The sequence below is a fragment of the Artibeus jamaicensis genome, unplaced genomic scaffold (assembly GCF_021234435.1).
Source record: "Artibeus jamaicensis isolate MK-2021 breed Jamaican fruit bat unplaced genomic scaffold, CSHL_Jam_final contig_1998, whole genome shotgun sequence".
Lineage (NCBI taxonomy): Eukaryota > Metazoa > Chordata > Mammalia > Chiroptera > Phyllostomidae > Artibeus > Artibeus jamaicensis.
Genome location: NW_026521407.1, coordinates 3840321 through 3866860, shown reverse-complemented (window position 1 = coordinate 3866860; position 26540 = coordinate 3840321). Strand labels below are relative to the sequence as shown.

The 26540-nt window shown below is 53.5% G+C and overlaps 1 protein-coding gene across 2 annotated transcripts; it reads right to left on the bottom strand.

Moving 5' to 3' along the window:
- Positions 1–1153: 1153 nt before the first annotated feature.
- MYCBPAP (MYCBP associated protein) lies at positions 1154–19209 on the bottom strand. 2 transcript variants are annotated; one of them, XM_053673155.1, is made up of 19 exons: positions 19104–19209; positions 13445–13572; positions 12813–12972; positions 12553–12656; positions 11561–11744; positions 11235–11350; positions 10561–10711; positions 9379–9494; positions 9175–9290; positions 8636–8747; positions 7933–8122; positions 7299–7486; positions 6104–6250; positions 5216–5605; positions 4689–4810; positions 3667–3782; positions 3100–3242; positions 2754–2924; positions 1154–1306 (listed from the first exon to the last, which is right to left on the bottom strand). In XM_053673155.1, exons 1-19 carry the CDS (start codon positions 19144–19146, stop codon positions 1205–1207), a joined length of 2799 nt encoding a protein of 932 aa, XP_053529130.1. In that variant the 5' UTR covers positions 19147–19209; the 3' UTR covers positions 1154–1204. The 2 variants fall into 2 exon arrangements, with proteins under 2 accessions (XP_053529130.1, XP_053529129.1); XM_053673154.1 differs by lacking the exon at positions 19104–19209 and adding an exon at positions 18871–18958.
- Between the last annotated feature and the right edge of the window lie 7331 nt (positions 19210–26540).

The following is a 26540-nucleotide window of genomic DNA, read 5'->3' as shown; positions in this document are numbered from 1 at the left end:
CAGTGTGTTAACCCTTCCTGCCTCCTCCACAGGAAACAGGGCCAGGGGCTTCCAACACTGCCCCTATCCTTCCCCTCCCTCTCTGGGCCAGGAGGACCTTTCCCCGGGGGCTGGCCCTTCTGTAGAGTTACTGCCTCCTGTGGGCTTCCAGCTGGCCCCCTGGGCCACTCTGACGGGGGCCTCAGCCCTGACAGGACTCCAGGCCCAGCCCCTTTCCCTGCCTCTCCAGCACAAAGTGCTCTGCTCTCTCTGAACCTCCTCCCATCTCAACCTCTCTACTGAAGGCTGCCTGAGGTCACCGGAAGCCCTGAAGGCAAAACCAAGGGGATGGGAGACTGTGGCTGCTCCCTCAGCATTGACTCACACCTCCGCCGCCATCAGCACAGCAGGCAATGGGCCCACCATTAGCAACGTTGCCCTTCAGATTCTGGGAGCCTGGACCCCACTCCGCACAGGAAGTCTAGCCAGAAAACAGTTCTGGTGCAGAGTCTGAGCTAACGGCACCTTTCTCTCCACAAGCCATCACTTACCCACTGCACATTTCTCTGAGCGAGGGGGGTATGAGGTGCGGAGGCTGGTTTTAAAGCAGAAAAGTAGCTCGAGGAGGCCAGAGGGTGACAGGAGGAGGGGGATGACACAGTGGGATCCAGCCAGAATGGGAACCTCTAGCTGAGGACAAAGGGATCCAGCCCCGAGGGGCTCACAACCCCCACACCCTGGGATGGGGCCCAGCTGAAGTGGGAGGATGTCAAGGAGCCAGGTCCCACGGGTTCTAGTTTTCCTTGTCTCATACTTTGTCATACCCGGTGATGACTCTTGGAGAAGACCTGGCTCCAGGAAGCATGTCCCCAAAAGTGTGGGGCAAGGAAAGCCAGAGGCAGGAACCACGCAGGGTGACGCTATCTGTCCTATCATCTGACTCATTCCTTGTCCTGCCATCAGCTTGCTCTTGGGCTCATCACCCAACACGTGCCCTCCCTGGGTGTGTTTCCCCGCATGTTTGCCGGCTGCGGAAACTGGGACAGGGTGGGGTGCAGGAGACCTGAGGGCAGGCGGGGCACAGGAGGACCCGGCCGTGTGTAAGCTGAGTTCTTCAAGAGGCAGCGTTCAAGACACAAGGCATGAGGGAAATGGTAGGAACTTAAAGGTTCTTTATTGATTTGTTTGTTAACCAGATACCCGCGAGGCTGCTTGGGCACACGAGTCAAATGCAAAGACGAAAAGGCTCCTCAATATTCTTTATGGGGCTGAGCTCGTCGGCCAGAACCATCAGGCTGGTCACCAGGGTGTTCAGCAGCCCATGGACCTGGAAGAACAGGACAAATATCAGGCAAAGGTTTGCTCTGCAGAAAAATACCTAAGCGAGAGCACCCACCGCGCTACAACAGTGGACGTGTTCACTCCACACTGAGACAGCTAGAGAGGGGGTAAAACCAAAGTGGTGAGAAGTTCTGTAGAATTTTTGTTTTTGCAAATAGTTCCATTTTTCAAACCAGTCTAGGGAGGTAATCCTGCACTAGCCCCTAGGAGGTATGGGGACCCTGGAGCCTAGTGTAGTGACAGGGGCAATTCCAGGGAGGCCAGGGAGCAGTGCCCATTTAGTCCCCTGGGGTGGCCCCACCCTACCCTGGCCCCACGGATGCCAGCTTGCCGAGGATCGCAGATCCTCATACTGAAATGTTTCCAAGACACTTAGTGGGGCTGGACCACACAGGTCTCGGCAAGTTCATTCTCAATCTCAGAAAACCAAGGGAGAGTCCACCCTGTGGGTCCTCAGAGACTGTGAGAACTTTCTAGACCCCGCCGACCTTCAGAAATCTCAGTGATGTCACCAGTAGCAAATGGGAACTTCTGATCAAATGAGACCCAAAGCGGTACCACACAACGCAGTCCCAGGTCCCCAGCTGTCCACCCCAGAGGAAGACAAAGCCTGGCCAATGGGCGGACCTTCCCTCTGAAGCGAACAGCCATGACGACTGAGAACCCAACACAGCATCAGAATGAGTTTCTAAGGACCCACTGCTTGAAAATGCACCCTTCTGAAGTCTCCCCAGTGCTTTGAAACCCTTACACTTTCTGGAAATCCACTCCACGTGGTGTTGCCCCAAGGGGCACACCAGCCGAGACACCCTCTAGCGCAGGAAAGTGGGGTGACAGGAGAGTTTCCGTTCAGTTCCCCCTAGTCTATTGTCCGAATGGTAGCCAGAGTAGGTGATCTTCTAAACGCAGACCATGTCGCTCCTCTATTTAAAACCCTGTCTGATTTTTCATTTTGCTCAGAAAATCCCTGTGTCCTCACGCGGCCTACGGAGCCCCACGTGACTGCTCCCTTTCGGTGGCCTGTCTGCCCTCTGTCCTCATGGCCACTCCCTCTCCTTACATGAGTTGCTTCTCCTCCCTGGGGCACCCCTCCTCCCGGGTCCGCATGGCTACCGTTCACCTCCCTTCAAGTCTCTGTTCGATGCCCCCTTCTCGGTGAGGCCCACCGGCCCCACCTGGGCCTTCCTCACCCGCTGGCTCTGGTCTATTTCTCTCTCTTCCTGGGTGCTCATCATCTGACAAACCAGACGTGTTCCTTGTTCTCGAAGTCTCTTGCACACGAGGATGCCCTTCACCAGGGCAGCTCTGCTTCCATCGTGGACGCAGTCGGCACTCATCATTTGCGGAGTAAACGGGACGAGTGAGGGAGTGGAGGGAAGTGCACAGGGCAGGAGCGAGGGAGGGGAGGGCTGGGCGCTGGGCTCTGCTCTCACCTCGGTGTACAGCCTCTGGGTGTACTTCTCCATGACCAGGGGATCTATGGGTTCCTGAGAAGGGGTGGTGCTGTCAGGGGCAGGGTCTTCCAGGAAAAGCCTGTCCCCACTGGAAGGTTTCGTGGATTTCTTATCATCCTTTGCCTTCTGCTTCTTGCTGTTTAAACGGTCCTGCTTGGAGAGATGGGACATGCATAGCCTTCAGTAGCTCCTGAGGGAGGTCTAGGACTTTCTCGAGGGCAGCTCACGGGGAGAGCTGGGACATCGTGCGTGCGACCGTGACCGGCCGCAGCCCCTCTGCATCCTCCCCAGCCCCGCCCCGGCCAGGCCCTGTGCTAGAGCATGCCTCTTTCCCCAGCAGCTTAGCTCCTTTCTTATCTTCTTTGTCTTTGATTCCCAACTGCTTCTTTTCCTGGGCTGCCCCTCTCCGGTCCTCCTTCCCAACTTTCGCGGAAGACGACTTCACTTCCGTGACAGGTAATTTTCGATCTGAGGAAGGTGAGTGGGAGACAGTGTGGCCTGTGACCTAGCGAACCCCACAGGCAGGAGTCGGGAAAAGCAAAGTGCTCTCGGCCACTTCGAGAGAATTCCCACAGACTAAGAGCACAGGCCCTGGCTCAGCTGTGCGACCCTGTGGAACAGGACTGGGGGCAGGCCCGAGGGGCCTGGTTCTAGTCCCCGCTCTGCCGCTCCTCCATGTCAGGCACAGGCAAGCCTTCAACCCTTCTGGGACTCCACGGGTACACTGAGGGAACGGAACTAAGGTGACACTAGGCCACTTTTGGGCTCTAGACCTTGGCAACAGAGGAGAGGGTGGGGGGGGCCTACTCCATGGATCACACTGGAGGGCGTGACAGGCTGCGGCCGAGGGACGGCAAGGACCTCGTGCAGGCACGGCTGCACAGTGTCTGACCTAGCTCTTCCGGCGTGTCCAAATAGGTGGTCTCCTTCTCGGGCAGGCCCAGCAGCACCCTCAGCCACAGGGAATGGCTCACCAGGCTGTCAATCACATCCCGCCACAGCTGCATACTAGAAGGCAAGACACACTGGAGAAAAGGCATCGCCCTTCATTTGCCCTAAAGCCTGCAGAGGTCTGGATGCTTTCCTTTCAAGACACTGGTGCTGGGCACTGCCGTGGGGACGCCGCGCCCCGTCCGGCCAGCATCCTCGCCAGCACTCGTGCAGGTGCTTTCAGACAGACCTGGCTCCAGCTGGGGAACTGTGCCGCCAGGGGCAAGGGCAAAGGCGAGGTCAGTCTTAACTCCAGCACGAAACTGTGGCGGACCTTGCCTGAGATTTCCAGCATGAGGCTCGTGGGGATATGTTTTAAGGGCCTTGCAGAAACCTATCCCCCATTTCCCCAACTGGTGTGGCCCAGTGGGTCGGTCCCGCAAACCGAAAGGTCACTAGTTTGATCCACAGTCAGGGCAAATGCCTGGGTTGCGGGGCAGGTCCCCTGTCAATGTTTCTACAGCACATCAACATTTTTTACCCCTCTTTCTCCTTCCCTTCCTCCTTCTAAAAATAAGTAAATGAAATCTTTAAAAAAAACTCCAGCCTATCCCCCCAAGCCTATCCAAGCAAGTTCCAGGCTTGTGACAGGCACGCTGATGACTGAGAAGTAAGGCTTTTCATGGGCTACGCCCCTCTTCTCACCACCTACCCTCTGGTTTCTCTTCTGCTCCTTTGAGAAGGGGCAAGGAGACAGAAATAGGCCTAGGTCCTCACTGTGCGGGGACGGCTCTGCAGGGGGCAGTGGGCAGCTGCAGGGGCAGCTGTGGCAGATGCCAAGCATGGAGTGTTTGCAGCATCTTTTCACAATCTGAGCTCAAAGGGAGCTCAGCCCCTTGCGTCTCAGGACTGCCTGCTCAGAAGCCCTGGCCCGATGACACAAAGCAGGGGAGAGGGGGCTGGCCCTCCTGGCGGGGCACCTACCACATCTGGTACAGGAGGTCGGACTGCAGCGGCCTCTGCTCCTGGCACAGCTCCAGGGCTTCTCTGTTGAGCCCAATTAGGGTGTCTTCTCTCTGGGTCTCCTCAGGGAGCGTCATTGCTGCCTGGGGGGGTCAGAGGCACTGTGAGCAACCCTTCTGCCCAGGACACCAAGCATCTCTCTGTCCTCTAGACATGGGCGTGTTGCTGTGAGGATGGGTGTGCAGGGGGGACACGGCCACAGAGAATCTGCCTGGGGCACCTTCTGTGAGAGCTGGGGGCCTCCCTCAGAAACCCGTCCTCTCGACCCCCTTTCCCAAGGTTTGCTGGAGTCAGAGAGGGCACCCTTCCAGCACCCCAGTGGCCTAGGCAACGGAGACAAGAAGAGATGACCCGAGAGACTGTTTTCGCCGGGCCCTCAGAGGTTGTATGTCTTCGTCCACGGGGGCGAGAGGCACCGCTGGGGCTCTCCCTGGCCGCCGTGCCAGAGCTGTTCTCCCACCCTCTCCCCTTCGGGGTCAGGGAAGCACCTTTCTGAAGTCCTCCAGGCAGAGGTTCCACTCAGGCGGGGAGAGGCCCTCCAGCTCCCAGGGGCTGTCCTCCACCGGCCTCTCCTCCATGGTGCTCTTCTGCTGAAAACTCCTGGCCCCCGGGCCGCCCTTCTGGGACCTGAAAGAATCCTGGGTGTCCCTGAGGGCCATATTCTCCTGCCGGGGCAGTTGGGACTCCGAGACGGGGGTCCTAGAGTCCATGTTCACTGGGGCCTTCTCCAAATGGGCTGTCTGGGTCACAGCCCCCCGGACCCTGGGGCCGCGACGCTCCTCTTCACCCGGCCTGGCCTCCTCGGGTTTGGAGGGCAGGACCATGTACTGGTGCCACAGTCGGTGCAGGTTTTGCACCACTTGGTGCTGGTAATGCAGCTACGGCAGAGACAAGGGAAGACACGTGATGGGGAGGCCGGGCGCAGGGGACCCAGCCTCGTGTGTCTGCTGTGGGTTTCCCCATTTTCTCCAGAGCACTGGTGGAGGGGGCCGGGCAAGAGCCGGCAGGAGTGGCGGGGGCCAGAGGGCAGCCCCGCTTCCCCTTCAACCTGAGCCTCTCCAACCTCAGGCACTATTTTTGTACGTGAGCTTCCCAGGAATATGGGGTTTAAAGGAAGGAGCTTGTGAAACTGTTCTCACCAAGTGTCCACTTAGGACCTAAATTATCTTGGGCAAATAACTTAACCTCCCTGGGCCACGGTTCCCTCCGAGTACAGTGAGGATATAGAGTGCCCATCTCACAGGGCTGCGGGGAGGAGAAAGCAGTGAGTTACTACTCATGGAAGACGCTCAGAACAAGCCCTGGCATATCGGGGCTCTGCTATTCCTTCCACCCAGGGCATACACGAGGCACAGGGGCCAGTGCTCGGCCTGTACCCCAGGATTCCTGCGGTGGAACAAGTCCTCCTCCGTGAGATAGACGTCCTCGGGGGTCTGCGCACGCTCCTGGGTCAGGATTCCCTCCAGTAGCTCCCGAAGCACGCTCTGCACAATGGTGGCCGCCTCGTGGGAAGCCAGATCTTTCTGGGGAAGAAAAGGTGGTATAAGACTGGCTCAGGCTTTCACAATCCATGTGGCATCCTGGAGGGGAGGTGAGCCAGATCCCTGGGAACTTTGAGCCTCCCTGCGTCATCTGTGTGTGTGTGTGTGTGTGTGTGTGAGAGCGACACACACACACACACACACACACACACACCACTATTCCCAGACACCAAACCCCTTGGGTTGTCCCAAACATCCTTGTTCCCTAAGAGGCTGAAAAGATGGGCCAGTTCCAGGGAAGCTGCCCCCATGTAGGTCTAGGAGGCCACCGTTAGCATTTTCCTTAGATTAGGAAGAAGGGCCAGGGCTGGGGCCAGCACGGTTTGGGCCTTGCTGAGAACGTGACTTGGCCGCGCAGTCAGTATGACAGAAACAGGAGCATCTATAGAGAGATGCCAGTCCTATGCTAGTGAGTAAAGCAGACACTGCATTTGTCAAAGGGGCCTCTGATCACTACAGGTTGAGCCCCAGCTGAAGGAGCTGGCTTGCAAAGTGGCTGGAGACCACTGTGAGTAAGGAGGCGCCGCGTTCCAGAGCCCCACCAAGCACTTCGCTAGACAGCCAGGCTGCGGACCCCAGGGGGGCCCAGCAGATTGCCAGCTCCTGCCTCACACTCACTCCTGGGTGCTGGCCCCACTGGTTTAACTGTTTTCTGTGATTTTGCCTGGTTTTGAAGTCTTGCCAGTTAAATGCAACCTCACTGGAGGGTACCGGATGGCAGCGAAGACACACGGTTCCCGGGCGCAGGGCTGCTCCCTGTGTTTGTGCTCAGGTGCTCCCTGCAGCCTGCATCTGAAGGCCCAGTCTCCTCTCTCTCTGGCCCTGGGAGCCACACTCGGTAGAGCTCAAAGCTGCCCCTCCTCTGGTTCCCCCCCCCCCTGCATCTTTCACTTCACAAAGCCCTGAGAAGTGTTTGTTGGGCAAGAGTAACTAGGAGAAACCAGGTCCCTGCAGGCAGTGCTAAGAAGCACACCAGAGTGGCCGATCCGATGTGCAGATGGACCGAGGTCCCAGGTCCCAGGTCCCTTACCTCCAGTAACTTCCTCTCATCCCGATAAACGTCCTGGGCCAGGGAGACTGCATGGAGGTTGACCTGCAGGATAGCACCTCCCAACAGGGTGGGGTGAGTTCCGAACTCCCAGCATTCCCGGAAGATCCCAGCGCTCGAAGACTTGAAGAAGAAGGTAAAGGTTTTCGTTTCTCCAGGGAGAAGCACACCTGAGAGGGACAGAGACACAGGTTTTCACCAAGGAGAAGCTCATGAAGCCCACGCGGGCGTGTCTAAAACTAACGGAGCCCTAAGCCTAACCGGTACTTGTGACTGAGCTCCAGGCAGGGTGACCAACCGTCCCCTGCTTTGCCCAGGACTAAGGGGTTTCCTGAGATGTGGGACTTTCGGTGCTAAAAGGGGGAGAGTCCCCGGCAAACGGGCCGGCTAGCCTCAGACCTTGTGCATATAGGTAGCTGAACCTCTAGAATGCTTCTGCTCCCTGGTGGCTCACCCCCTGCCCCCAACAAACAGGAGCAGTTAGGAGATGACACACGTCACAGAAGAAATGGAAGGGAGGAGGCCGGGGAGAGGGGCTTCAACTTGAAGAGCTCGGTGCTAGCTAGGCGGCAGCTTCTCGCGCCGCCAGGTGAGCAGGGCTGCGTCTCCTGGGTACCTTCCCGATTACTGAAGTAGAAGTGCTGCATCCTGTTTTTCTTCAGGTCCTGGAAACAGTCCGGCTGGGACTGTCGCCGCCAGTCGTACCAGATGGCCACTGTGCCGTTGTTGGCCACCGTCAGTTCTGAGGACACTTTCTGCCCCTCCAGGGTTTCGAAGGTCAGGCTAACGGCAATTCCAACATGCCTCTGGGGAAGGAGGGGGGATGAGGAATGTCTCTGAGGGAGGGCCCGGCCTCGGGTGACGGGCTCATCCCAGCGTTCCAGGGACTTTCCTGGGTTTGGCACAGCAGTCCCTCCAGGGCCTGGCCACTCTCAGAGTGGCGTCATACCCTAGTAGTGGCTGGCCCTGAGGTGCCAACAACAGTAAGAAGAGAAGACAATACAGATTTTATATCTGATGCACCTTAGCGTCAGAATAGCCTAGAACATTCTTAAAGCCACAGCAGTCAGAGCAGTTTTGCTTGTTTATATGCGTGGGGGCGAGGTACAAGCTGGGTGGCTTGTGACACTCTTTTCAGCCTTGTCATTTTATTCTGGCTCAAGGTAGCCGGTGCTGTTACCGTTTTCAGACATGCTGAATGCACGACCAGATAAAAACGCAAGTGGGAGCCTGCAGGCTCTCTGTGACTGCCAGTCACCTTGAGACCGTACCCGAGGGAGGCCCATCCAGCAGATGGGTGAGGGTACAGGCAGGCCTACCTTGTCCTGTGTGTTACTGCCTCTGATCCAGCAGGCTGGCTTCCCACAGAACAGCAGAGAAGGGCCAAGAACAGGCATGGGGACCACTTCAGGATAACGGGTCAATACGTCTCTGCAAGAAAAACCAATGACGCATCTTCCCTGAAGTTGCCATAGTCTTGCCACACAGAGCCCATGGAAATGGCTGCCAGCAAGTCTGGAGAGGTGCCCTGCCCTGGCCTCCAGTGGAGTATCATCAGCGCCACTGGACCTCAGCCTTGTCCTGCCTGATTCCCATAGGTGGGAGGTTCTTGGACACACAGAGACCCTTCTTGCTGAGGCGCTGAGTGTGCACAGCCCTAGGAGAGTCTGGAGCAGACCCACCTACCAGCCAAAGAATGTCTGGGAAATCCCCATTAGGAGCTGGTGGCTGGGGGGGAGCAGATGGCCGCAGGAAGGGGTGGCAGTCACTTTGAGAGGCTGGGATGGAGGCACTCTGATTTCGGGGAGGGAAGCCCACCCTCTAACACTGTTGGCGCTGGGGCCCAGGCCCCACTCACATGTTCACTGTGTCTTCAGAGGAACTTCTCTGGCTCCTTTCAAACACTGTAAAGTCTTCTGCTGTAACTGCTGAGAAAGGCTGCCCTCTGCCCACCACCTCCAGGCCATCAATATCCTCAGAGAGACCAAGAAAGGGAAGATTGGCTGGCCAAAGACAGGTGCCACCCGAGGGGCCTCAGACCGGGCACGGAGGCATCACCAACCTGCTGGGTGAAGTCCAGCTCTGCCATGATGCTCTGCAGCTCCTGGCGGCGGTGGGTCAGAAACAGACTCCGGTCCCAGGTGTGGCGGTACGGAGCATCCTTCCGGGCCAGCAGTCCTACCGCAGGGCCCAAGGACCCTCAGTGCAGGCTGCTGCCATGCCCCCCTCCCCTCACTCTCGAGGGGCTCTGAACACCCCCATCCCGGCACCATGTCTGGACAAGGGGAAAAGACAGCTTCCCTGTGCTGCTGGGCTCCAGGCCTCCTGTCCAATACCTCCTGCTTCAGCAATCCTACGCAGGACGGCTGGGAAATTAGCTTTCAAACCTTCCACTCTTTGGGTGATAATAAAGACAACAGCAGCTACCTTCTATTGGGGCTTCAACAAGGGGCCAGAACCTCTTAATACACATCATGCTTCATTTACCTCTCTCACGGCCCCTTCAGTATTTTACAGATGTCGACACTGAGGCCCAGAGCTCAAACAACTTGCTCTGAACCCAGGCAGCCTGGCAGCCTTTAAAGCAGTGCTATCCAACAGAAATAGCATGCACCCCACACACACAAGGCACATAATGTAAAATGCTCTAGGTGTTTTAAAGGGGCAAAAAGAAACGGCAGAGCCCTGGCTGGCGTAGCTCAGTGGATGGAGCGCGGGCTTGTAAACCAGGTGGTTGCTGGTTTGATTCCCAGTCAGGGCACATACCTGGGTTGCAAGCCAGGTCCCCATTTGGGAGAATGTATAGGGCAACCACGCACTAATGTTTCTCTCCTGCTCTTTCTCCTTCCCTTCCCCTCTCTCTAAAAGTAGATAAATAAAACGTTAAAGAAAACAATGGCTGGAATTAATTTTTAGTAATAGTTTAACCCAATGTATGAAAAATACCATTTCAACATGTAAACAATACACAAATTATTGATAAGATACATTTTGCATACGAACCAGTGCGTAGCTTACACTTACAGCACCTCTCCGTTCAGACATAGTCCGGGTGCTCACCCACCATGGTGCATCCGAGAGACTCCGCTCCCACTCGCTTCGGCCACCTGTTCTATCTACCACTGTCTTCCTGGAAAGGGAACTGGATCTCCATAGGGTGATGGGACTCGATTCCTGCATGGTCTCAGACCAGGGCCACGCTGTCCCCCCTCCTAGGCTGGTCACCCACTGCCCTGCTCCTCACCCATCTCCTTCTGGATGGAGTGCGGCTTCCTGATGTGAGTGATTGGCTCCAGGAGACCACGCTGAGATTTCGTCTTTGTCATCAGCAGACCGGTGACTTCATCTCCAAGGTATTCCAGTCGACTCCAGAACCCACTGGTCTCCTCAGAGCACTGGCAAGGCAGGGCAGACAAGTCAGACCGTGGGGACCCCTTGGAGAGAGGCTGGTGTGCAGGCCTGGGAGACATGAGCGTGGCAGACTACAGATGCCCGCTCTCAGGACTCACCGCAGCGTGGAGGGCAGGAGAGAAGCGTGCACTTCCTTATGCTCAGGATGCCCTCTCTCAGCCTTTACCTGGCCCCAGACAGTGCGGGTGGCACTGACATACCAGACACAACAGGCCCTGGTTGTCCAAAAGCTGGAGTTTCAGCTTTTAAGAGAGAACACTAAGACTATTCTAGTAACTCAATACCTATGCTATCTTTCTCAATTCACACCAGTGCCACCGCAGTACGAATTACTTAACTAGCCAGTCCCCGAACACCCAATAATAGGACCAATAATATAATTTCGTAAAGGCCTTTGAGGTGGCAACAGACAGATTTGTTTTTTCCCCGGCTGTGCAAACCAGAGCAGCCGTGCCTTTGTCTGTCCAGACCTCCTCCTCACAGCGCCCTCGGGGACACTGCCCTCACCTTCCCGTCGTGCTGCGTTGGAAGGACCCGGTCGATGAGCTCCCGTTCCTCCTGGATCTGTCTGTAGGTCTCGCCTATGTGCATCAGCAGCTCGCCAACAGGCTTCTTCAGGCGTTCTAGAGTGAGAGCCAGGAATGCGGCCCCTCCACCAAATCAGAACCACCTGGCCCGGTGCTCAGCACCGCTCAGCCCCATCGCTGGGCGAGGAACACTGGGGAGCGAGTGACTGGCCTGAAGCCATCTCTGGACAGGTGGAGGGAGAGAACGCGCAGCAGGGGGGCCTGGGGGCGGGAGAGGCCAGGTGGGAGCCCGGCCACGCTGCTCACCGCTGAGGGCCTCCTGCTGCCTCTTCCACAGGGCCAGGTTGCGCTGCCAGTTTCTCATGAAGTTGTGCTGAGGGGCTGGGGCCCAGAGGGGTGCCTTCTCTTCTTTGGGGGCTTTCTTCTTTGGCTCTTCTGTGGCTGAGATGAGGGTCACCGAGGAGGGCGGGGTGTATATCAGCTCAGCCAGCTGAAAGTACAATGTCAGAGTGTGGGGGGTGGTGAGAGACGCTAAACTGGGGCTGGGATTCTCTAGGCCAAAACCCCCACTGTCCTCCCACTCTGCCAAGGGTCCCTCCTCTTCAAGACCCTAAGGTTGTGAGTGACAGAAAACAAATCACAGAACCGGGGGCTTGGAAACCTCTGTCAGTCCCCTCTCCCCCAGAATGGGGACCTCAGCTCTAAGATTGTGCTCAAAATCTTTTCCTGCATCTATTTTACAATTGAAGTTAATTGATGCCTTCACCTGCAGAGTGACTGAGCCATTTTTATACGACCCCAGGCCTCTTAGCTCCCGAGTAATGAGATTTTTTTGCCTGGAACCAGGGAAGTGAAGGAACTGAGACAAAGAGCAGCAGTGCATGATGGGAAAGTCAGAGAGACAGACTTTTCATGCGGCCCAGGGAGCTCCGGGCTTCCTCCAGCATGTGGACTGAGGAGGGGAGCAGCCAGTCCTTGCAGAAGAGAAAAGAAGGCTGTTAGGGAGCATGGGCCTGGAGCCCTGATGCCTTCCTGGGTTCAGTCTAACTGAGCCAGACACACTATTGCCTTTGAGTTCCTTGAGGCACCTCTGTATCCTTGAAGTGACTTCTTGACTTCAGCTGAAACTAGCTTAAGCTGGCTTCACTATTTCTGGGGGAGGGTCACTTATCACTTCAGACTCCGGGGCCCAGAAACTGGACTGTCTTTTTAACCCCAGGCCTGCGCGACTCCACCAGGTGTGAGATGGAAATGACTTCAGTGACATCTCTTGTGCAGGCGGCTCTGCGCACACGAACCTGGGTGTTCCCTTGGGCAACTGCAATTCTCCGAAAGTCCTGGAGACTCCCCAAGATGTGGTGGGGCAGGATCTGGTCACAGCTGTAGAGACTGTCATCTGGGCCTGGAGGGCGGGGAATAGGAGGGGAAAGACAAGTGGTAGCTAGCAGATGTAAAGAATTCAAGGAGGCTGCTCTCTAAAGGAGAGAGACCATGCTTTCCTTCCAGGCTGGCCCATGGATGCAGACACCAGCGGTGCCAGGGCTGAGGCCGGCCATACCAGAGTAGTCCAGGGGCTTTGTGGCTGTATCTGTGGTAGCAGGATGTGCTACTAAGTGGCAGACCTTCCTCCTAGGATCCTTGGGTTTGAGTTTACGGATGATAAATTTCTGGGGAATGACAGATTTATCTCTTGTTTCGATAAAGCGAGGAATGTGTTGCTAAAAAAAAAACACAGGAGAATGCCACTTGAGATCTGGAGGAGGGACACCACCACCCTGTCCCAGTTCTTCGTGGAATTCCTGAAAGCTGACAAATCTGTTTCTCCAGCTTTGTCCATATGTTCTGTCGAGGAAATGCCCGTGCAACAGACAGAAGACGTATTAATGTCCTGGAGGAGCAAGAATTACATTTTATGCCTCCAGACAAGTCAGGTGAGAAGTGGCTGACTCTTCCAGGTCAAACCTGGGGTTAGGGATTAGTAGCTTTATCCACACCTGTAACTTTGCTTCTTAAACTCATTTTCCCTTCTGTGAAAGGGGACAAATGGCTCTTGCCTCCATGGGGAGCAAGATGCCTGATCATCTCCTTCCCCTGCAGGGAAGCAGCAGTGATGGTGGGCACGGTCAACGTTCTAGACCACACAGGCTGCCCAGAAAGGCTCCTGCAGGAATCCCTGGACTCCATCCTTACCTTCTTCAAGTCATCCTCCTTAATGGCTAAGGCAAGAATGTCATCTCCTTGCAGGATATTGCTGACAGGCTCAGGTTCTTCCTGAATGGGGGGCGTGAGCTGTTCAGGCACCTTTGCCCGCTTCTTCTCTGAAGAGAAGCAGAAGGTTACAAATGCTTAGAAACAGACCTAGATTCCACTCCATGGTTAGGGGGCCAGATCTGGCTGGCTGGGTGGACAGCAGAAGCTGCCTGGGCGACCTGGTCAGCACTCTGCTGGGGCAATGGGAGTTCTTTCTTCAGGGTCCCCCTGCCTATTGCCCTGGGCCTGCCACAGAGACTGAGGCTTCTGTAGCCAAAATTGAGATAGAATGATGTTCCTTTCCGGGCTGTGCTGCTTATAAGCTGGACAACGCTGGATGTCTCACTGAACCTCTCTTGGCTTCCGTCTTCCATTTTTTAAAAAGAGGAAGCTGGACTAAACCAGTGGTTCCCAAATATTAGTCAAATGTCTGCCTCAGAATATTCTGGGGAGTTTCACAAATACAGCTTCCTGGCTCCTGCCTGGAGCCAGGGCCTGGGGGGCTGTATATTTTTAAAAACTCCCTAGGTGGTTCTGATGCAAAGGGGCTTGAAACAACTGGGGAAGATGCTTTCTCAGCCTCCTCCGCTGCTGGTACCAATCCATTCTCCTGGGTGGAGGCATCTGGTGCCTTAAGACACTGGTTAAAATATCGATGCTCCGGGGGCAAACAGAACATTCATGGCTGACCATCTCTTTCATGCTCTTTCATTTAATAAATACTATTTAAGTATTTTCTATGTGCCAGGCACCACGCTACGGTCTGGGGAATATAAGGCAGAGATTCAGGCTTCAAAGAGCACATACCCACGGAGAGAAGGATGTCAGGCTGAAGTATGGGAGCAGTCAGGGGTCCCAGCCTAATTTTGGGGGGCAGTCAGGGAGGGCTTCCTAAGAAGGTGATGTTTAAACTGAGAGCTGAAAATGAAGAGAACATAGACAAGGGGAAGGATTTGGGGGACAGGCATTCTAAAGAGACTAACATAAAGAGGCCTAGAAAGAAAAAAAGAGGCCTAGAGGCGAGAGAGAATAGAGCACACCCCTGGAACTCAAAGCCTGTGTTTCTAAAATAGCTGGAGTGTAGCGAGGTGGGAGGTAGGAAGCTATGCCTGTAGAGGGAACAGGAGCTGCATCACCAAGAGTTTAGTGAGCCATGGGAAGGACTTCAGTCTTTGGGAAGGGACCAGGGGGCACAAGACTGAGGACAAGAATCGAGGCTTCTACCACAGTAATGCTGCAGCCAATGACAACAGTGGCTCATGGGATGGGAGAAACGTGGAGAGATCTAAGCTGGTCTCTCTCACGCCCCATGGGGGGCATGGCAATGAGAACTCATGCAGCAGAAGCGAGTTCTTCTCCAATGAGGACACGCTCCCTGCCTTCCTTCCACAGAGCTGGGTTAACAGTTTCAAATGCATCTCATTTCTTTGGCTGGTATCCTCCTGTCTGCCACCCTCTGGCTTAGAACGGTTTGATGTAAGGCGCTACAGAAAATAATCAAAAGAAAACCCGAGTCCTGCCTGACTCCTGGGACTTTGAAACAGAACTTGGTTTGGTCCACGGCTTCTGACAGGACTCTGCTTTTTCAGAAGCAATATGACTAAAACATCAAAGCCGGCGCTTGGGTTATGAAAGTCAAACTCTTTTTTTAGGAAATGCCCACATAATTGGTGGCAAGGCAAAACAAAACAAAACAAAACCCAAAACAAAACAAACCCCAAGCCAGAATCATTCCAAACATAACTCTAAATTCTGCCTGTGGGCCAGTGTTCAGTCCTCAGCCACGGGGTCAGCGGGAGGGAACTTGGCAGCACCACCAGCTCAACCGCGTGGCTCTGGTCCCGCCCGCCACCACGTGTGCACGTGCAGCCTTAGGTATCTTTTTAATTATTTCTACTTCCCCTCTCCCTGCTACAGTCACCAAAGCGGGTAGCAGCCCAAGAGAGAATTGGTACCAACTGAAGGTCTACTTTTATACATATTTTTGTATTATTTCTATTTTCCAGGACATCTGCTTCCTCTGTCCATCCCTCTGGTTGGTTCTGCATCTTCCCAAGGGATTGCACGTCTCCGGCTCTGTGCTTTGGACTGCTGGGTGTATCACTGTCGTGTTTGAATTGATAAAACTTCACCGTTGCTAGAGACTCCCAAAGCAGTCAGGGAAACTCTGGTCTGGGGGTTTTCTGAGAAGGTTATCTTAATATGCAGTTAGGGAATGGTGTGTTTTAGTTAATAAAATATGCAACATCACACATACATTTTAAACTCCAATTCACCCTGGAGAATATTTACCAAGCACCTTTCAGATGCTATAAACTATAGAGAAGATGATATAAAAGGTTAAAATGTGGCTCCTTCTGCCAAGGAACTGAAAATGCACCAGGCACCAACACACACCACTCATAACACAAGGGCCTAAAATTAGCGGCACAGATAACAGGCTTGGTGATATATCAAAGCAAGAACAGATGGATGTGGACCATACAGCTCAGGGCTCTAACCAGAGGTTCAGAAGAGCAACCACAGGACTGGGGTGGTGGGGGGGAGGGCGCGGCTAAGGTACGTCCTGAAGGGCAGGCAGGCTTTGCACAGAGGGAACAGCAGACAGAGGTGTTTTGGGGGGGGGGGGTCACAGTTGGAGCAAAGGTGGAGGTGGGGCTGAGTATGGCGTTTGTGAGGCATGGGGCCACAGGAGGCTCACTGGGGAGGTGGGGGTGATGTTGGAGATGAGAGGAACACCAGGGCTTTGTAAAGCAAAGCTGAAGCCTCCGCTCCTCCTCGATTGGCAGGAGGGAGCTTTGATCCAGGAGAATGAAATGAAAGCAGCATCTCAAAGTGATTCATCAGGGGAGGGTGAACAGGTGGACTAGATGGGCAGAGGCAAGTTGAGGAGGCCAGGGAGGAAGAGCAGTCCCACAGAGGTCACTTTAGGACCTGGGGGAAGACTCGGAAGGGTCAAAGTGTGTCTCACCACTGAAAGTGCCAGAGGCCCAGCTATTTCCTTCTCTCTGGTCTGGAAACCCAAGCAGAGTGGGGCTCCTGGTGAGTCACCCAGCTGGCATTCCTCCCCTGATCCTGACACCAGCTCCCCGCGCTGGGGGGGGGGGTGCAGTGGCACTTCTGCTGGAGTTAGTAGATAGACAGCTACGAGCAAGGCGTTAGACTTGGGGCAGGGAGGGAGCAGGTGGGGGAGAGGGAGACACGGAGAGTCTCTCTGGACTCTCTTTCTCTGCTTCTTGTTTTATCAAAATGTTACTCTTTTTGTGTTGATTAAAATCTTCAGGAAATTCTGACCTCAGGGTTGCTCTGGGGGAACCCAGGGAGGGACCGTCTCTACCAGGGCTGAGCTTTACTTGACGAGGGCGGGGGATCTGGAACTGCTGGGAGACTGCCCTGTTTCTTAGCAACAAGACCTGAGATTCAAAAGGGCTGGAACCTCTAAACAGGTTTATAGTCATAACATTTGCTTGCCTTTTTGTTTATAACTCAGAGACCTTGGAGAAACATTGCTCCAAATTATAAGATTACATTCGTTGATTAGCTGTATCATGGGGGAGGGAGTGTTAGAGGCTTCCCCTGAGATGTTTTGAGGAACTAAACACTTGGGTTTTTTCCCTCCTCACCATGGTGCACGTTATTTACTCAAGGGTTATTTAATAAACTCAGTGTCTCCTTATTAAAATATGCAGCCCTGGCTGGGTAGCTCATTTGGTCAGAGGTTCCACTGGATCCGCACACACAAAAAGCAACCAATGAATGCATAAATAAGTGGAAAACAAGTCAATGTTCCTTTCTCTCTCTCTCTCTCAAATCCGTAAATTTAAAAAATTAAAAATAAATAAATATTCAGCAGCAAATCTTTCCTTGATTTGTTCAAACCTGATTAGATCTCCAGAAACGAGGTCAGCAGTGGCCAGGAAAGCCCTTGGCTGCCCTTGTAGAAGGAGGCCAGCTATTCTTCCTTATTCCCTCTTAAATGTTAAAACTTGTATCCTGCAGCCTAAGTCGCACTCTCCCAGTACGCAGAAGCACTAAAGACAGCCATGCTGAAAAGTGGCTAAGCTCCCATTAGCTGCACTCGGCCTGTGCTCTCTCTTCACACGGCGCTTTCACAGAGACTCTGCGGCTGCATCTCCCCAGGGCCTGCCAGGGCACAGGCAGCCCTTTCACGGGCTGACCCCTGACCACTGCGCAGGCCCCTCTGGCTCCCTTCCCTCTCCTCCGCACTCACGACCTCTGCCCTGGCCACCAAGGTCACATGTGTCCACAGTCCCGTGCCTCAGCTCATGCTGCTCCCTAGGCCTGGAGAAGTCAACTGCTCCTTTTTGTGGTTGTTGTTGAACACAGATGACAGTTTCAGGAAAGCTTCCCTCCTAAAGCTACCATGCAAGGCCCAGGTCAGGTGCCCTGAGCCTCCTTAATGCCACCAGGTACCTATATCACAGCATTTATGTTGTCTGGTCACTCCTCCAGGAGTGTGCTAGACTGAATTTCTTGAGGGCTCTGGGGTTGATACCAATGCGAATGTTGCCCAGCAGAGCGCTCACACACATCAGGCCCTCAATAAACGAAAACAGCAAAAAAAAAAAAAAAAAAAAAAGATGGGAGGGAGGGGGAGCTGCAAATGGGAATGTGTCCATGGGGTCAGTCTGCTGTCAGGCACCCTGGGGCTTTCCCACCTGCAACCACAAGGTAGCTGCAGAGGCCAGGAAGCTGTCATGTCTAGTGACTGCCACCAGGTTAAACAAGCAGGACAGGTGTCACCTAGCTGGAAAGGGCATGTAGTGGGAAAAGGCAGTCAGAAACAGAACTAGCCAAGTTAGCATTTCTTGGGTTTTTTCTAGCAGAACTCTTAGGTGACACCCCCAAAGAATCCCACCAAGGTTGTTGGTTTCACCGCCTGAGCATGTTGCTTGTATTATTTCCTGAACTTCCTTCCCCAAGGACCCCACGTCTTGGCCCTTCTCGAACTCTTTCCTGGCTCTTCCCCCACACCCCCATTCCCAACAGAGACCCTCCTTTTTGCCTTCTATCTTAAGATGTGGTTCCAGGTACTAGTCTCCTATGCCCTCCTGCCCAAGGCCATCTCCCCAGCAATTGATCCCTGAGGCCTCAGTCCGTTCCCCACTTCCTGTGTCCCCATCCTCAAGGCTCCAGTGTCCTGTGCCCCTCCCTTATTGGATTCTCCTCCTCGTTCACCATCTCTTAGGTTATGGAGTACGCCTTGCCCGCTACCTCATTCCCCGGTGACATTTACCTCCCTCCTGGTGTCACCCCCATCTTTTAGGCCTCCTGTCGTGAATCCCATCCAAGACCCCCTGCCCCTGCAGGGTTCTCCTGCGGCTCCCGAGGCAGCCAGAGCCAACCTTTGAAGTTTTCTGCGGCCTCCAAGAATCTGCTTGTAAGTATTCTGAGGCGGGATTCCCTCTTTAGAGGCTTCATAGTGTTGCCGGGTCTTAAACGTGGCCACACTCCGCGGGAACCCGAGAAAACTTGGCCTTGCGGCACCCCCCCGCGACCCCGTGACCCCGCCGGCGCCCAGTAGCGGCAGCCGCTGCGTCCATAGCAACCAGCGCCCCGCGCGGGGGCGCGCACCCACCGAACAGCCTGGGCGGAGACTGCTTGGAAGTAACCTTTTTCATCGGGTCGCTCTCTCGCGCCCGCCAAGGGCGAGCAGCTCCTTCCGAGCGCGGACCCTGAGAACACCTCGGGGCCCAAACGTGACGTCACAGGGAGCGCAGGCCAGCGCCGTGACGTCACCAGCCAGGTGGGGCGGAGTGGGCGAGGCCCTCGGTTGCTGGGATAGGTGCGGGTAGGGGCGGTGTGACCCACCTCGCCCCTCTAGGCACTAAGCGAGGGGGCGTGGTGGCTGCGGGCCGCATCCGGGACTGCCCCGACTCCCGCCTTCCCTCTGCCCTTCGGCCCTCCGGCACAACCGCCATGGGATCTTTCCTTTCTCCCGTGCTGAAAACCCATGGAGGGCTCCCCTTCGATTTCGGTTTTTGCGGCCCCTGCCTGTACCCTAGTTGCGCCTGGTGACCTCCCCTGCCCACTCTCGCTGCAGCCCTTTGGCCTTCCATCACTTCCCAAAGCAGCCAAATTCCTCTCATCTCAGCGGTGCGACCTTCCTTCTCACACTGTTGGTTTCAGCCCTTGACCCCCAATTTAAAACAGCCCCTCTGTTATCTCAATTTTATAAATGCTCCCAGTTCATTTTTTTCCCAGAGCCTTAACGCATTCTGGAATTATTGTGTTTTTGTGGTTGCCTGTTGTCAAGCTTGTTGTGAGAATGTAAGCTCTGTAGGTGCAGGGAAGCCCGTCCCATATCTCACCCCAACCCACAGTTTAACCCATAGTAGTCGCCTTGACTGTAGAGCCAGAGACAGCTGGGTTCCGGTCCCAGCTCTGCCTGCTTGCCAGCTCTGTGTTCTTGGGCCAGTCCCTTGACCTCTCTGAGCCAGTTTTCTCACTTACAGAGTGGAGGTCATAGTGGCCTCCTGCTCAGGGCCACATAAAGATTAACAGAGAGTTTGTGTTTAAACCCCACAAACACTCATGAAACACTAACCTGTGTGCTCAGCTTTGAAAGGGCCTTTCACCTTTGGGAAGTTACACAGCCGCTGGGAGGATTCAGTACTCCAGTGCTTTTCATGGCATATCGCATTTCATTGCATATCACATTTTGTTTATCCATTCATCCGCGCATTTGATTTTGCACATGATTTTGCATTCAGTTCCGGGGATTCTCTGAAGTTCATTCGTGTGTTCCCCCGGTCAGTGTGCCTAAGACACAGAGCTGGGTTGTCTGGGTTTTTAACTCTGATGTATGTGCTCAGAGGCTAGTGATTAATCACAACTTGGACAAGGCAGAATGGATATTAGGGGGGCCTTCTTAGAGGAGGAGCATTTGAGGCAGACCACTGAAGACAAGAGTTCAACAGGCAGGTCAGGCAGCAGGCACTCCACGCGAGGACATGACAGTAACCAAGGCTGGAGGGGAGGGGAATAAAACACAAGTTCAAGTTTGGGGAACAGCTTCCTTTACCCACCATAGCGTTTGGTGTCTCCTCCCAGCTCAACAACAACGAGCCCGGGGAGGAGGAGGTGGCAGGGTAGGCAGAGGACACCGCATCAATTATTGCTTCGTGTCTCTGTTTATTTCCACCCAGCCAGGTGCCAAACATGTCCTGGGCTCCTCTTTGCAGAGGTTAATACGGCCTCCTTAAATAGGGTGTTGCCTGCACGGGCTGCATCATCCCCTTCCAGGGACAGACACCCTCCGAAGCCCAAGGCTGGGCTTTTTCTCAAGCCCCTCACAGCCAGCTCACCCCTTCACATCTGGCTCCCTCCTCCAGTTCATTTTGTCACTTCCGTCTCACCTCCACTGGCACACCTGGTCCTCTGCCCTATCGTGTGCATTCCACCCCCTACATCTGACCCCCACACACACACCTGACTCACTCTTCACAATTGGTTCATTCCCCTCAATCTAGCCATTGTGTCTCTTAAACAACCCATCACACCATTACCCTCCTTACTAGACCCTTGCTCAACTAACACGGAACAGGAATCTTCCATTCTTGTTGGCCCTGGAGTCAGGCTGCTCCTGGACACTGTTCCCAGATGGCCTGCCTTCAGCCTCGGGGATGGTGCACAGACTCTGAGTGCCTCCCGGGCTCCAGCTGCTCTTATTCCCCCTTCTGGAGGCTGCACAGAGCAGGGGTTAGGAGCAAGGGGGACATTGGTGCAAAATGTGGATTTGCATCTCAGTACTGCTCCTCCCTAGGACATCGGCCTCCTCTTAGAGTGGGGACGGTGCACAAAAGTCCCCACTCACAGAGCTGCCATCACCCTCTGTCTGTCTCACCCTGTTTTGCTATGCCCAGAACTCTTACCCCATACTTCTGTGTGATCTGTCTTCTGCCACTAAAGCACAAGGTCCGGGACAGCAGGGGCCTTGCCTGTCAGACTCACGGCTACATCCCAGTTCCTGGAATAGTGTCAGGCACATGCAGACCATCGATGATGGATGGGATGGAGGGAAGCCTGGAGGAGTGTCGGCAGACTCAAGCAGCTGCCTTCCCATATCTGGGGTGCGGGGGGAGAGCCTGGTTCCCTTTGTGCAGCACCCAAGGGCAAAACTGTGAACTACTTGGGAGGTTTGCTACAAGACTTTTCCAAGAATCAGAGTACCCTCCTCTTACAGGAGTTCCAGCACAGGCTCCGGGCCCACCTGCCTGGGCTGCTGTTGAGATGACGCTGAGATGGGTGGACACCAAGTTCCGGGGCTCTGTGCCGAGGCTCTCCACGAAAAGGAAGGCTCTCTGTCCCTTCTGTCCCTGGTTGGGAGAGGGCTGCTTGCTGAGGGCAGAATCAGGGCCGAGGGAGCTAGTTCACCTTGGAGGCTTCTTCCTCTAGATTGTAGGGGTGCCTGAGGAATTGCCCCAATTCTACCATGGCAAACACATGGCCTGGAACTAGGGGTGGCAGGCATGATGTGGGAAGATGCTGAATGAAAAGCCTGGGCCCTAGTCTCTATCTTCCATCTGACCCAGGCACTGTGCCCTCATCCCACACGCCTGCCAGTCTCATCTACTTCCCTTAACAGAGTGGCCTCAATACCACCACCTTCATCGACCTCCCAGGATCAATGCAAGAAGTGAAAAAGGTTGTGTAGTACTCTGAAAACTGTACAGATGAAAAGGGGTTAGAGTTAAAGTCCAGAACACTCAAAGCCACTAGATAATTTCTCCCTTAGTGCAGAAGGCAGAATAATGGCTCTCTAAAGGTATTCACATCCCCATCGCCAGAAGCCAGGAGTTTGTTACTTTACAAAGGGCAAAAAAGGACGCCGCAGATGTGACTAAGGATTCTGACATGGGGAGATTGTCCTGGATTATCCAGATGGGCCCAGCGTAATCACAAGGGTCCTTTTGAGAGGGAGGCGGGAGTATGGGAGTCAGAGAAGAACAGGAAATGATGGAAGCAGAGGTCACAGTGACAGGGCCAGGGGCCCAGGGAGGCCACGGCCTTTAGAAGCTGGAAAAGGCAAGGAAAAGGTTTTTTCGCAGGGCCCACAGGAGTGCAGCTCTGCCGACGTCTTGACATCTGTCATGTCAGGCTTCCCGCCTCCAGGACTGTCAGATGATGAAATCCTGTTGTTTTCAGGCACTAAGATTGTGTGACTGTGTTACGGTACCAATAGGAAATTAATACAGATGGGTATATAAACACCATTTCAAACCTGATTCGCCATCTTTCTTTTTTAGTATTCCTCCTCAGCTGATGGAATCATTTGCCCTTTCCAGGGTCGCTCAGGCCTCCCTCGTTATCATGAAGTAGATCGCTGCTTATCTGCCGTGAGTTCGATTTTAGCAGAGCGCACCAAACTTGACACACCCAAGTTCAGATCCCAGCTCGCTAATTTTCTAGCTGGGTGACCTTAGACTAAATCTTACCGCCTCACTGAGTCAGTCTGTTCTATGGGAAAAATGGGGAGTTGTGAGAATTAAATACGGTACTACTCAGAAACCCATTCCCAGAAATGAAGGATGGTGTCCAGGGTTGCCAGATAAAATGGAGAATGACCAGTTAAATTTGAATTTCAAATAAAACGAATAATTTATTTTTAGTTTGGGTATATCCCGTTTGATATTTGGGACTTATTCATAGTTTTATTTGAAATTCAAATGTAACTGGGGATTTATATTTTTATTTGCTAAATCTAGCAACCTTAGTCTTGTTCCAGGCCAAATAGCTTGTAAGCAAAAAAAACCAAAAACCTAAGCATCAATCTCAGATCTTTAAACCCCAAGGTCAGCGAGCATCCTGCTCCATCACAGGCGTGACCTTGAGATTAGCTGAGTCACAGGGCAGCCCTGGGCTCACAACCCAATTGCAGCTTCAAAAACAAATTCGATTTGAGCTTCAAAAACCCGCTTCATACCTTAAAAAGATCTAAAGTAATCATGAAAATAAAATGTAAAAACAACACACAAACGAATGCTTATGTCACATATGTATCACATATGTAGACACACATGTGTATGAAGCCTATAAAATCAAAACTGAGTATGAAAATAAATGAAAAAACTACATGCAAAGAAATACTTGAACATATATTATGTGAATTCAATCTCTAAAAGCAATGTACCTTTATTTACTTACATTTTTATCGATTTTTAGAGAGAGAGAGAAAGAGAGAAGACATCGATTTGTTGTTCCAGTGGTTTATGAATCCGTTGGTTGGTTCGTGGACGTGCCCTGACTGGGGATCAAACCCACAAGCTTGTCACGCCGGGATGACACTCCAGCCAACTGAGGTGCCGGGCCGGGGCCAGCAGTGTGCCTTTAAATTTTCTTTCTTCTGCCTGATCGGGACCAACACATGAGTCTGGTGGACTTTAAGTGACAACTAACTTTACTGTGTGCTTATCATTGACCGGGTAGCCTTCTAAGCACTTTACATGTACTGACTTTTTAAAAATAGAGATATAATTCACGTAACATAAAATTGACCACTTAAGTGTACAGTTCAGTGGGTTTTTTTGCTATATTCACAAGGTGGTACCACCACCCCAAAAAGAAACCTTGTACTCATTAGCAGCCGCTCCCCACGCCCCTCTTTCCCCTGCCCCTGGCACACTGTGATCTGCTCCCCGTCTCTGTGGATCTGCCTGTTCTGGACATTCCGTATGTATGAAGTCATACATTAGGTGGCCTTTCATGTCTGGTTTCTTTCACTTAGCAAAATGCTTTGAAGGTGCATCCATAGAACGAGGATCTGTACTTCATCTCTTTTTATTGCTGAATAATATTTCACTGTGTAACTAGATCACACTTTATTTATCCATTCATGAGTTGGCTATTGGGTTGTTTCCGATTTGTGACTATGATGGATAATGCTGATGGGAACATTTGTGTGTATGTGTCTGATTCTCTTAGGTATGTGCCTAGGAGTGGGTGGCTGGGTCATACGGTAAGTCCGTGTTCCACTCTTCGAGGAACTGCCAGACTGGTTTCCACAGCAGCTGCGCCGTTGGGCATTTCTGCCAGCTACGCGTGAGGGTTCAAATTCTCCACATCCTCACAAACATTTCTCATTTTCCTTTTTTGAAAAAAGTACCAGTATTCCAGTGGGAGTGGAGTAGTTCTGATTTGTATTTTCTTTTTTTTTTTTTAAGATTTTATTTGTTTTTAGAGACGGGAAGGAAAGGAGAAAGAGAGGGAGAGAAACATCATTGTATGGTTGCCTCTCGCGTGACCCCCACTGGGGACCTGGCCCGCAACCCAGGCATGTGCCCTGACTGGGAATCGAACCACTGACCACTTGGTTCACAGACTGGTGCTCAATCCACTGAGCCACACCAGCCAGGGATGATTTGCATTTTGTTTTTTAAAGATTTTATTCATTTATCTTTAGAGGGGAAGGGAAGGGGAGAGGGAGAGAAACATCAATGTACGGTTGCCTCTTGTGCATCCCCCACTGGGAACTGGCCTGCAACCCAGGCATGTGCCCTGACTGGGAATCGAACAGCTATCCCTTGGTTCTCAGGCCCTCGCTCAATCCACTGAGCTACACCAGCCAGGGTCTATATATTCTTATCTGGTTGTTTTAGTTATGTGTGCTAACTTTGTGAATATTCACAACAACCGCGAGGTAGAGAATATCATTAGCTCCCCCATTTTACAGATGAGGACACCAAGGCATAGACACATCAAGGACCTTGCCTGAGATCAAGCAGCCAAGAGGAGACAGAGCTGGCTTCTGAACACAAGCACTCACGCTCACAGCTCCTGTGCTCAATCTGGTGTGCGGGAGTAGGTCCTCGAACTGTCGCTGGACCTTCAGACCTTGTTCAAGCAGTTTTTATACCTCATTCTTCAGTGTTCGTAAATTAATCTGAAGGATCCGTGTGGGGTCCAGGGGGAGGGATGTTTCCACAGCAACCTCCTCCATGATCTAAAGCAGCCCCCACAGCTGAAGCTCTGCCCACTTTGCCCCCTTCAGTGCTGCCAAGACACTCAGAAATGTGTTCTGGCCACTCGCTGGGGTCTGAATCCCTAGAAAAACAGTAAGCCAAGCAAGAGAGCCCTGTGTAAGTTGGTCAGGTTCAAGGGCGAGGGTTCAGCCCCAGGATGGGTCAGGGACAACGGGAATGGAGGTAAGGAGGTGTAAGGTCAAGGGAAGGATGAGGAGCAGTGGGCAGCAAGAGAGACCTGATCCGGAGGTTTGGGCAGAGGAAAGGCAGGTGCTGGGAGTGTGTCCCAGGTGTCAGGGGTCTGGCAGGGAGGCGGGGGTGGCTCCTCCCTGCAGAGGTCAGCCACCTGAGGAATGGGACCGTTCCTGTCCGACCTGATGGGGCAGAGCAAGGAGCGCTCATGAGAGGCGGGTGCCGCTGTCTGGAGGCTGTCAGTCTGCCCCGTGGCACACACCCTCCCGGCCAGCTGGGAGGCGGCAAGTTCTTCACTGGGCCAGGGGGAAATTTTCCAGAAGCCCAGGTTACCTACTGCCAAGTTTCAGCATCACAGGGAAACACGTTTCTGTGTGTCAGGCACCAGGAATTTCCTGTTTGGGACCCGCCTCCTTCAGAGCTCGCGTGCCCAGGGCACTGATTATATCACAATGGAAACACTACTAGTAATAACCACCGCACTGGTCAAATGTGCATTTTTTTTGGTGCCAGGAACTGCACTAGGCTCTTTCCATCCATCCATTCATGCATCCATCCCTGACCCCCAACCCTACAGCAACCTTGAGGAAGGCACAGACCCTGCTTTCATGGGTGAGAAAATGGAGCTGGGGCTCCATTTACTGGGGCTCGTAGAGTGAGTGGCTTAACTAAGGTCACCTGGCTAGTGACACTGGCCCCCTCTCCTGGGCATTACTGTGGCATTGTTGTGGCAGCCCCTCAGGCTATACCCCCAAAATCTGACCACCATCCCACCTCACCCCCACCCCCAAGGAAGCAGGGTGACGGGCTGCTGCTCAGGCTGGATGTGAAATGTGGGCTGTGACCCAGGAGGAAGGGGTGGG

Coding starts and splice junctions, on each gene's coding strand:
- MYCBPAP (XM_053673154.1), bottom strand. CDS start 18,946: ATGAAGCCTCTAAAGAGGGAATCCCGCCTCAGAATACTTACAAGCAGA. Junction 8,748..9,174: donor TCTGAAGACACAGTGAACAT/GTGAGTGGGGCC, acceptor TTTTTCTTGCAG/AGACGTATTGACCCGTTATC. Junction 3,783..4,688: donor GACCTCCTGTACCAGATGTG/GTAGGTGCCCCG, acceptor CTTGCCTTCTAG/TATGCAGCTGTGGCGGGATG.